The sequence below is a fragment of the Eubalaena glacialis genome, chromosome 19 (genome assembly GCF_028564815.1).
Source record: "Eubalaena glacialis isolate mEubGla1 chromosome 19, mEubGla1.1.hap2.+ XY, whole genome shotgun sequence".
Lineage (NCBI taxonomy): Eukaryota > Metazoa > Chordata > Mammalia > Artiodactyla > Balaenidae > Eubalaena > Eubalaena glacialis.
Window position 1 is genome coordinate 17531220 of NC_083734.1, and position 12472 is coordinate 17543691.

Genomic DNA, 12472 nt, shown 5'->3' on the forward strand with positions numbered 1-12472 from the left:
AAACATGTATATTATGGTTTTTTATGCATTTGTTTTTAATTAATTGAGAGACTAGGACAGAATATTTTACCCTAACTCTAAATTCAACCCTCCTTACTTCCCTGGCATATAGCACAACTAAGGGGACACTCTATGGTATTTAAAGTCATGCCTCCAAAAACTAGTGTGCATGTTGATTTTACCTGATAAATCTGATCTTATGTGAAGCCATTTCTATGCACATTTACACAAGTTTGATTCTCCTACCAAAAATAACCACAATAAAAACCAGCTAACATTTATTGAGTGCTTACTGTGTGCTAGACAGTGTACTCATTGGTTTACAAGGATTACCTCATTTAATCCTCATACCAATTGTACGAGATGGGTGCTAGTATTATCCTCACTTTATAGATGAGGAGCAGAGAGGTTAAACAATATATCAAGATCACACAGCTAGTAAGTAACTAAGTATCAGTACAGTGATGCTTAAGTTTCAAACTACTTAAATAAAAGTAACCTGCTGAAGGAATCAGAATAATAAAATTCAAAGTTCTCCAACTTTAGTTGGAGTACAAAGGCAACAGACTGAATGAATCCCAGGATCTTTGATCTTTCAATTAATCAGATAAGTAAAAAACACTGATTTTATAAAGTAGACACTTTTCCCAGACTCACTTTTATCAAGGTGGCAATATGTACCATTAATTCAATCTGATATTTTCGGCTGCCAATGTCAAAACTGCCTGGGTTTAGCGGTCCTCAAACCTTTCTTATGTGGTCAACTTCCTCCAATTCTCAAAAGCATACGCTTCACGAGCCCCTGAAGCCTTTATGTTATAATACATCTTTAAGAACAGTATAACTTACTTTCCTCTGGCAAATGAACTACAGACAAGAAGGTATTTACATTATTCTCACCAAACAACTGAGGTTCCCGTTTGTGAGTTGTTTTGTGTTTTAGTTTTGCATTATGAAAATGTCCATATGGGCATTTGAAAGCCTTGTTATCTGATAAAGAAGGTCAAATTATATACAATGCTTTGATAACCCATGAACAATATTCTGTCATTGGCAATGAATGTGTCTCAGGCTACCCCATGATATTACTAGGTAAACTGGAAACCTTACTTTGAGATAAAACACAGCAGACAGTTGTTAATGAAACCTTAATTGAACTGTCAAAGCACCACCTTTACCAGCAAGGTTATATAGGTAATTCACTACTTTTACACAACTGTCCAACACTGATAGGTTATTCCAATAGTTAAATTCAGGAGAAAGATAAATCAAGCCTGGTAGACTAAATTGTTCAGTGATAAATCTGAATGGTAAAATGCTGCATCACTTCTACAAATATCTCTCCTTGTCTACATGGAGAAACAACAATATCCCTCAAAATTATATGCAACATATTTAGCCATCAGTTAGTACCACTGGGTACATGTCCTAAAAAAGAAACGAGAGCAGATATAGTTTCTTTTCATATGCTATGTCAGAAGAAAAAGACTTGCAAAATGCATTAAACATATTTGAGTCTAAGTGAATCTTATAATGCCCAAGTAGTTATATGGTGCTTTGAATTAAATGATGTATCATTAGGAGAATATTTTTATGTTCCATTTTAATCACTTTAGAAAATAGTTGTTCTAGACTCATTAGGTGCCTTCTAAATTAAAATGAAAAATTTTCGTTCAGTTAGTTAAAAAGTAAAAAAGCTCACTAATATCTTTAGCTTGGGTTTGAGAATACTAGTGCAATTCACTGTGGTTTGGTGTCCAGATCTCTAGTTTTAACAATCTTACTCACGTCATATAGCAGTCAAATTCCAAATATAATAAGCAATTCAGACAGCAAGTCATAAATATGTAAATATAAAAATAGAAAAGAATTTGCATACTAAAACACACACCTGGAACTCTTTCCTCTTTTTTTTCATACCAAATTGTATTTCACCTGTAACAGCTGCTAAAAACATTCAATGCAGCTAAGTAGAAAAACTTGATTAAAGAACAAAGGAGGACCTGACCAGGAGATCAAAGAACCAAGCAGCAAAGATGCCACAACACTGTGCTAGGTGCTGGGGAAAAAAAGAAGTACTCTAGCAGACACAGTCACTACCCTCATAGGGCTTACAAATGTAGTCAGTCAGACAGGGCAAACGCACAACAACTGGTGTACAGTGGAAGATGGCATAGAGATGGAGGTACTTCAAGTACATGGAAAGAACTCCATGGGTGGTAGAAGGGGTCGATCAATGAAAGAACCTAGAATGGATTCAAATCAAACACATTCAGATTTTCATGTATTGGTAATTCAGAACACCCACTACCAGAATGTTTGCTGTGGGATATGTTTCAGCACTACAGTTCCTCACCTCCCTCCCCTTAAAAAAAAATTCCCTTAGCACCAACTTGAAGTTAAAACTTCTACAAATCACATCACCATTTGATAGAAATGTCAGTGAATAACATCTTTAGAACATAGTCAAGAATGCTGCAACCCATTTCCCTTTCAGCATCTCTAGTTCTTAGCACTGTATGCAAAGCACTAAAAAGAAAGAGAGCATCCAGGTCTAAGAAAATCCAAACAAATTCTCAGTAAATCAATGACAAAATTTAAAGCAAGGAACGATCTTTTTCCTGCCCCCTGCCCCCCAGCTTTGAAATCCTCAAGGGTGGGACACGGAACAGCAGTTCACAGTGCAGTCCCTGAGGATAGGATATGGAAGGGATGAGAGCAAGGCAAGAACAGGCAGGTCCCTGAGCAGAGACTGAAAAGGCACCATTACCGGCTGCATTCTTTCCCACCAGGAATCCCACACACCTTGGAGAACTTGCTGGGAAAACACTGGACTTCACCAGTTTAAAAAAAGACGGATCGGATCATTTAGTAGCCTAGTTTATAAAATCTGAAATGTAAATAAAGATGGCCAGATATAATGCAAAAATGAAACATGTCAATTATAGCCTGAAAAGCAATGACGAAAGGAGACATTTACCAGGCTAGTTCCAAAGAGTTCGTTTTCCTGTGGTGATGGGGGCTTTTCTATACATTAACAAGAATCTTTTCTTTTTTTAAATCGAGGTATAGTTGAAGGAATCTATTTTTGAAGCACTGAAAACATCAATTCATCTATCCACACCAGAATACTTAATCCTTGGGGGGAAAAGCTCAGTTCACTCTAGTTTTGAAAGAAATAGGACCCTACAATGATAAATACATTTTATTATAAACTACTAATCTTCCTAAGAAGGACAAATAGACAAAATGTTGCATTTAAGAAGCCCTTGGACTTTAAAAAGTATACTAGCACTAGCAAAAGTAGAGAAGTTTCATGTTTAAAAAGTATACTTCCTACTACAGCAACCAACCAAGGGATAACAGCAACTTACAAGCCACTAAATGACACTAAAACATTACACTGAATGTGGGCCACTGCATAGTTACAGTCTACTGACCTCAATTGTGGTACTCATGTGTGATGCTATATTTAATGCATTCTTATCAAAAGACTAAAGCTACATACTTCCCAACTGTAGCTTTATGGTTTAAAATAAACCACTCATGCAATGACTTAACTGGTTCAACTATGAACCTTATCTTCCTTCTGGGGATCAAGATCACAAATTAAGGAATGAAAAGACAGAAAGAGCAAAGTAGTTATGCAACGTATACCCCAATGACAAGACTATTATAAAGAATCCAGTTTGGGTCAGTTGTGACATTTGCTGCAATTGGGCAACTGATTCAAACTAAATCGAACATGAGAGATGGCCAAGGTCTGTGTAGAAATAAGCATTCCACGCATTCATCTATTTACTGAATCTCCATTCAGTGGCTTGCTTAGGTTCTACACAATAGGTTTGGTAGACAACAAACTTATGTGAGTTACTCAACAGAGGGTGCTCCACCAAAGCTGTCCATGACTCGAAAGCACAAGCCTAGATAACCAATGCCATCAGGCCTCTTTACCAGGTAAGGAAGGGTGACTTCCTACAGTTGAGCTGAGAAGCTTGTTCCACTTGGGTTGACATGGAGAAAACCATGAGAAAGGACTTGCCCAACGACAACCATGAGGAGGAGAAACCAGGAGAAGCTGTGTTTTTCTTTGGATACTCACCAGACGACACCAAAGGCTCCATATCCAATAGGTCTATCCGGCTCAATATCCAGCTGCTGTTGTGGATGATGCGAGTGCTGATGATGGTGCGCCTTAACTGCGGCAGCTGCGGCAGCCTGTACCTGAGCTGGGGCTGCTGCAGCTGGTCCAGGAGCCTGACCCGGTGCCGGTGATGGGAAATACGGCTGCTGCTGCCCAGGGTTTAACATGGCTGCAGCTGCGGCCGCTGCTGCGGCTGCCGCAGCTGCCGAGGAGGTATGCTGCTGTACGGGATGGACAGCAGCAGCCGACCCGGGATGAAGATGGTGCTGGGGGTGGTGGTGGTGGTGAAGGTGAGGAGGAGGGAGGTGTGGAAGGTGGTGGTGATGGTGGTGGTGGTGCCCTGCTGCTGCCGCAGATGTACCGCCATTGTAAGCCGCCATCATTTTTGCGTTGGCTCTTGCGCCACAAAGAGACATTCAAAAAAAAATGCCCTTTGATTGGAAAGCAAACTGGGTCAAGCTGTCATTTGGCCATTTAAAAATGAAGAAAAAAACCCACTCACTCCACCTCCAAAAACAGGGAGCGGAAGTGGCTTTATGTCTTCATCAGTCAATCCAGACAAGTTAGAGGATCTTGGTGTTTAATTTGGGGGTGAGTGTGTGTGGAAGGGCGTGGGTTGCACCCAAAAATAAAAGAAAAGAGAAAAGAAAAAGAAAAAGAAAAAGGAAAAAGGGACCCCTTCCCCCCAGGTTTCCTGCCACAAGTGGGTACTAAAACTCCATCCTTAATTCGGGGGAGGTTCCAACTTTGAATGTGGGAATAAAGGCCAAACCTCCCGACCCCCTGAACTCCACACGCGAAAAGGATCAGGTAACACACCACCCTGGGAATCTTGTAAGAGGCTTGACTCATCTACCCCTTCCATTCCCACATCCTTTTCTAAACACCTACCACCTCAAAAATGCAACTGAAAAAAATTCCAACCACCCCAAAGTGAAAAGATGGGGGGAAATGTTCAGGGAAACTAGCTCCCCCCCTCGAACTCTCAGGCCTTCCTACATCTCCCCCTACTCCTCGTCAGGTTGACCTGATTGGAAGGGGGGGGGTACTAAACTTTCCCGAACAGAAAAGAGCCAGGGAAGGAGGCAGGAGGGACAGAGTGAGCAGAGGAGGCGACAGGGCAGGACAGAGAGGAGAAAGAGAACCGGGGCAAAGTGAAGGTAAGCAGGTGCGGGGAGCAATGAAAGAGAGGTGGGCAGCACTCGGACGCCCAGACAGAGGGAACCGCCCCGGGAGGAGGTTAGGGTCCCGGGGCCAAAGAATGGGAGCCCCGGGAGACGGGCGGGGTGCAGTCGGAAGCGGGCTGACTCCTGCCCCCGCCGCCGGCTGCTTCTGCTGAGGAGGGTTGGGGGGGAGAGCGGGTGGGTCCCCCCGCGCGACGGCCCCCGCAGGGCTCAAGGCTGCTCCGTCTCCCCCCCTCCCCCCCACCCGGCTTCTGTCCCCGCGGCCGCTTTCTCCTCAGCCGCCGCGGCCGCTTTCTCCTCCAGCCGCCGCCTCCTCAGCCGCCGGTGCCGCCGCGGCCGGACTCACCTCCCCTAGCAAAGCCGGATAGAGCGGAGCCAGCGGCGGACACGCGCAACCAGCCGCCGAGGCCCCGTCCCCGCCTCACACTGACCGGCTACCCTAGCCAATCCACGCCCACCTGTCCGCGTCCGCCTCCAATCCCGGGCCGGGAGCTTCAGACAGGCGCACTGTTCGGCCAGTGGCGACAGGGTGTGGGTCTCCTGGGGAAATCCCGCCCCCGACCCGGGATGGGCAGATCGAAAGACCAATCAAAAGGCAGAGTTGGGCCTGACCGACAAGACCAAAAGCGAATTAAACACCAACGATCTCCGTGACATTTTCTTTCGCCTCTCTCTTTTCTTTTTCTTCTTTTATTTTTTTGGCAGGAGCAGGAAGCTGCGTGATAATCCCGCCTGCAAAAGCTGGAAGAGAGGGGTGGAACGAAAGAACCAATCGTGAGCCGGGGACCAAGAATAGAGCAACCAATCATTGGCTTGAAGAGGAAGTGGGATGAGACTGGGACCAGATAGACACTTGATTTGACAAATGGAAAAAAAGACTGATCTCGGTCCCACCCTTCAGGTCTCCTATAGGTCAGGATTGCGGCGAATTCGCTGTCATATCAGCGACGATCAAGGGGCGGGGCCAAGTGTAAGGGGTGTGGTCTAAAGAAGGGGGCGGGACCTAGATGAAGAAGGCGGAGTCCAAATCATCCATTGATTGGAATCATCTACTACCCCTTTTAAAAACATCAGGTGTGGAGAAATAGGAGCAAAAGGGGATGTCGAGCTTCAGAAACTCAACCAAGGTTACTCAACAAGACAGTCACTGAAGAAACTCAGTAGACTGACAGTTCATAGCCTATAGCTGGTCCTCCATGGCTAATCCTCATAGTGGCAGAAAGACGCGTTATTTCGTTTTCACAACTACACGCTCATTGAACGATAGGGCTATTGATACTAATTAAGACAACAAAAGTAATAAACTTAACCACAAAGACTGTAATTTTCTCCCATATTTTCTAGTAAGTTCTAGTCATTGAAATCTTACTAAAATAACATCTTTCACATAACCTCACTTAATTTACTTTTCTTTAAAAATACGAAATAATAAGCTTACAGTACCTTACCCTTAATAAAACTGTGCACTCAATCCTGGAAATCATCATTGATTCCTCTTTTGCCTGCCCACTCCTCCCCTTCTAATCATCAAGTCTTAAACGCTTTTGAACACTTCGAAACACACACACACCCTTCTCCCCAGTCACCACAGTATTACCTAAATGCATGCCACTAGCATCTTTAATTAACGCATCTCCCTGCTTACAGGCTAGCTCTCCTCTAATCCATCCTCCACTGAGAGCATTGCAATCTTTTAAAAATACAAGTCTGACCACACCCCTACCCTTGAAAAACGTCAATAAGTCTAAATAGCCCAGCTAGATCTGGTTCCCGCCTTCCTCAGCAGCCTTATCTCTCACCTGCACCCTCTATACTCCAGACATTCTGAATTTCTTTCAGTTCCTCAAATGGTTTGTTGCCTCCAAGCCTTCATGCATATCTTCAGCTCCAAACACTCCCTACTCCACTCCTCTAACTTATAGTTCAGGTCTTCACTTTTTTTTCTGGAAAGCTTTCCCTAATGGTTCTGTGGTAGAGTATGTGCTTCTGTTATATAGATATATAACAAGGCACTACCTCCCTCATAGCACTGAGAACTTTTTATTTTTTAATTGTTTACTGAGTTTGACCAGGACAGAAATCTTGTCTGTCTCACTCTGTGATATGCCCGGTTCCTTGGGCAGAGTCTAAAAGGTGAAGGTAATAAAGATTTGCATACATTTCTGAGAACAGAAGTGGGTACCAGTCCAAGCTCTGCTATTCACTAGCTTTATGACTTAGGCAATTTAACTTTTCTGAGTTTCAGTTGCCTCGACTGAAAATGAAGGTAATAATATATGCCTCATCAAGTGGAGTTGGGGATTAAATTAAGGTGATACATTTTAAAGTTCCTGGCAATATATGTTCATTCTCTTTCAGTCAGAATCTTGGGGATGGGGGGCAGGAATCTGTTTAATAAGCCCTCCGGGTGATTCTTACATGCACTAAAGTTTGAGAAGCACTGGCCTAGAGGAAAGGGGCTGAGTCAACTTTACTTTTCTGTATCTAGTATAGCACCTGGCACCTAGAAAGTGCTCAATGCATGTGAAGTAAAGAAATACATCCAATTCACCAGAAAATTATTGCATATGAAGAGCTATTTATTCCTGCCACAAATATTTACTGAGCACCGACTCTATCTAGGCATTGTGCTAGGTGCGACAATAGGGGAAGGGAGACACAGATTAACAGTCTGCCCTTCAGGAAGGAGCTCTAAGTCTGGTGCAAGAGTTTCCAAAATGGTGTGTGCACACACCAAGCGGTGCACAAAGTGAGCCACTGGGCTCCAAAAAGAAATTAGTACAACTTCTATTTCTGCTTATTTTTTACTTCATCTTTTTAAAGTGTCCATTTTGTCAGTGTTTTATAATGTACATAATATACAGAGTTGTGTACATGTATATTATGTATAAATAAATAAAATATGTAAATTGGGGATTTATGCTCCAAAAATTTATAAAAAATATTGGGAAATCACTAGTCTAGTGACTATTTAATGTCCATGATTTAGATCAGCTCTGTCCAATAGAAATATAAAGAGAGTAACGTAAAAAAATTTAAATGTTCTAGTAGTCACATTAAAAAGTTAAAAGAAACTAATTCTATTTGTAATTTAATATATTTTATCTAAATCAACATATCCAAAATTTGTCATTTTAAACATATAATCAATGTAAAAAAAAAAGATTGTGTATATATGTATATATATTTTGATACTAAGTCTTCGAAATCTGGTGTGTATTTTGCATTAACAGCATATCTCAACTAAATTAAAAATTCAGTTTCCTCCGTCATTACCAGTCACATTTCAAGTGCTCAATAGCCTCATGTGGCTAGTGGCTATCATATTAGCACAGATATAGATCATGGCTTTGAATCCCTGCTCTGCCCCTTACTAGCTGTATGATCTTGGGCAAACTCCTTAACCTATCTTAGTCTGAATTTCCTTGTCCATAAAATAGAGAGGATCCCTTACTTCTCCAACAGTTGCGATGATTCAAATAGACAATAATGGAAAGCACAAGCCCAGGGCCTGCCCCGCTCCTCATGGGGGCAGTAAGTGGAGTGGTTATTATTAGTATTACACTCCAAGGCAAAGTGTCCTACGTGTCAGATGAGAAATACACTTCGGGGACTGCTCAGTTCATGTCCCCAGCATTCCATCCACATGGAGCCGGCCTGACAGACACTCAATTCCCCTTAAACACATCACCAGACAGTACAATATCTGGCCCTTTCCATTCTGTTCCATTTTCAAGAGCTGAGCATGATGAACGAGAAGTTGGAAGTGACTCAGCAGGATAGCACTTAAAGCCTAAAAAAAGCACGCAGGACATCAGAATGCATAAGCAGGAATAGAATGTGCAGGAAGTGGGAGGTGATCTTCCTTTTCTTCCAAGAACTGGCTCCCCCCCATGAGTTGTCTGCGGAGACTATGCGGCTTTGGGCACTTAACACTTTTGAGCTTTAGTTTCTTCATCTACTTTGAAGTAGAAAATATCTACTTCGAAGGGATATTGAGAGGATTAAATAAGGTTATGTATTAACATATGAAAGACCTAGCACAGTGCCTGACACAGATCAGCCACTCAATACAGGTAGCTTCCTTCCCACTTCTAGGTATTGGTTATTGATCAATTTTGTTCCTGGTGTCTCCTTTCCCAGTGCTCTTCAGAGAAACGGGGCATGGCAAGAAGCTGGGACTGGGTAAGGCCAGACAAATCCAGGTTCATGTGTTGTCCAAGCCTTTTGAAGCCTTCTATCCCCAGAGCTGGGCTTCCACTCAACTCAACAACATAGCTTAAGCCCCACGAGAGCTCCCTTTGCATGTATCTGAGGACTTTGGCCTCATCTTACCCCTCTCCATCTTTCAGCCCCTGGGTGAGATATTCGTCCCAACTCCAAACCCCAAGACCAAACTTCAGCCCTGACTCATGTCCTTGGCCAGGAGAGCCAGGCAATGTTCAACACTTTCCCCCTTCCCAGGTGAATCAGTGATGAACATTTTATCTTAGTTTTATTAAAAAGTTTTAAACTATGTGATAAAATTGATATGTTTAACATTTATAGGTGCCCTTTGTCATTTTGACTTTTTAAATCAATAAATGAAAGTATAACTCACATGCATTGGACATACAATAAAATAAGGCATCTTTCATAATATCATATGGGAAATGTCCTATGGATCCATTTTCAGCTTGGACTCCAAATGCGATAAGATACTTTTCACTAAAAGGGCAATAAAGAGCCTTGTACAAAACTTCCACCTATCCACTCCCAGTACATCAAGTTGCAGAGCTCAGCCTCCAGAACAGAATAAAGGCTGCCCTCCCTAAAAGCCCTCAAAGACAGTGGTCCCAGGTTAGAAAGAGAGCTGCGGCCTTAAACAGCCATTCCTAGATTAGCAGGTGAAACCAAGTTCTCTAAGACCCACTGAGCACTGTGTAGGCAAAGAATAAGACTGGTTCCAATGCCTTGCTGCAAATTGGAATCACCTGGGGATGTTTAAAAATTACTGAAAGCCTGGCTTCAGTGGTGTGATGGTAAATGCTTAACACTCAGCTCTTTAGAAAGAAAGAAAAGAAAAAAAGCCCTGATTTGTAACCAATTTCCATGGTATGAAAACTTCTACCATGGTTGATCTCAAGTTACCAGTATGACTTCACTGACGGTGGAACTGGGAAGAGATATATATACAACAGAGTCTCCTAAGGCACGTGGCAGCTGACCACTGCCTGGCATCCACCCCATTTATCTGGTAGGGGTCTGGCCTGGGCATCAGTATTTTTTAAATCTTTGCAGTAGATTGTAATGTGTTTGCAGCAAGCTTGGAACCACTAGGCTAAGGGCCTCATAATAAAGGCCCAGAAGCAAGAAACAGGCCACTTCACTGTCTTTCAGTGAAAAATATAACTGACAACTAGATTTAATATTTGCCTCCTCATGTCAGTACTTTTTCTCCCACTAGGCAAGCCTCCACAGGAAACTAAATCATTGGCAGAAGGTTGCTCAGTGGGCATGGTCTCAGGGCACAGGGCGGAGGCGTGGAAGGGAGGCTGCTGGGACATCTGAAGAGCCAAGGTCATTTTACCAATGTAATTGTCTGACTGGAGATTCCTGGCGGTGCCAGGAAACACTGATAAATTCCCCCTCTGGGACACCCCTCCAGGGATATCACGAGTCTTCTATTAAAACCATCTGTATTCTGACTGGGTGGCAAGCACTTGATTTGCTTAATTCTTAATTGTTACACTTTCAGCTGTGCTGATTGAACCCTAGTCATTTTGGTTGAAGTGTACCTAACTCTCCACAGGGGAGGTGAGGGAGGAATGGCGTTTTCTTCTAGAGATGGCTAGCTGGGCCCCACCTCTGGGTTCCCATAGCCCCTTCTGCTTATTTCTTTCATGGTGCTTATAACACAGCATCACAGATGTTTACTTGTCTGATGCTCTGGGAGCTCCCTAAGGGCAGAGACTGTGTTCCTGTTTTTCTCTGCATCCCCAGTGCCCAGTGCCGGTTCTTAAGCTGAAGTGAAACAAGCTCGTCCATCACATTATAAAGTATTTTTATCTTATTTTTAAAAACACAAACAATTCACAAATAGATTGTTGTTCTAAATTTTTCAGTTTTCTATTTAAGCAAATTCTCCCTTGACCCTCTCATCCAGTCCTACTCTCCTCGGAGGTAACCACTATTCTCAGATAAGTGTGCATCCCAACTAGACTATTTTATGGTCATTTACACACACACACACACACACAAATAGAAATATATGGTTTTATTTTTTGTTTTAAAAATAGGTGCTACACCACCGCAATGAGAAGCCCGAGCACCGCAACGAAGAGTAGCCCCCGCTCGCTGCAACTAGAGAAAGCCCGTGCGCAGCAATGAAGACCCAACGCAGCCATAAATAAATTAATTAAAAAAAAAAAAATACGTGCTACAGAAACTAACACACCATTGTAAAGCAATTATACTCCAGTAAAGATGTTAAAAAAAAAAAGTGCTATTATGCTACACATCTAGTCTTTATAACATGCTTTTTCACTTAACAATATGTTTTGGGGATCTTTTCATAATTATCTAATGTATTTATTGTTCTGCTTTGTTCTTTCAAAATGTTGAACTCGAAAGGAGACCCTGAAACAAGGATTCAAGCACAAGTACTTTATGTGAGAGGTGATACTAGAAAATACCAGTAGAGGGATGGGGAAGTGAGACAAGGAAGGGAAGGAAGCCAATAAAAGGTGTTTTATCAAGCAAGTCATCACCGTAGGTAACCAGAGCTCAAGTCCTTGGGGAACTCTGGGAGTCAGTGTACGACCTGAGTGTGGAACCCTCTACCTGAAGAGAGCTGGGGCATCACCTCCCATCTACCATTGGTTGAGGGCTGCTTCAGAGAGAGATTAATTCCCCAGTACTTTTGGTTTGCCATGCTCCTGGGCAGAGAGCACTCTGGTGGCCAGAGAAAGTCCTCAGACAAGTAGATGCAGGTGCTAGCAGTAGAAAGTCAGCGGGCATACAGAGACATCGTAAATCCCAGGTTCTATGGGTAGAGCACTGACAGGGTCTGCTACAGAGCAGGTATGCCTTACTTTATTATATCATTTCCCATTTAAGTTGCTTACATTTTTTAGCTTTTACAAACAAGGCTTTCACAAGTGTT

General features: G+C 42.6%; 1 protein-coding gene across 4 annotated transcripts in view; it reads right to left on the minus strand.

Moving 5' to 3' along the window:
* NLK (nemo like kinase) overlaps positions 1-5741 on the minus strand; it is a 151988-nt gene extending 146247 nt beyond the window's left edge. For all 4 annotated transcript variants that reach the window (XR_009698410.1, XM_061176008.1, XM_061176007.1 and 1 more), the window contains exon 1: positions 4103-5741. Coding sequence is in view for 3 of the 4 variants with exons in the window: in XM_061176008.1 (XP_061031991.1) it covers positions 4103-4560 (458 nt within the window). In the remaining variant the exon portion in view is untranslated. The remainder of the gene's footprint in view (positions 1-4102) is intronic.
* Positions 5742-12472: the final 6731 nt, after the last annotated feature.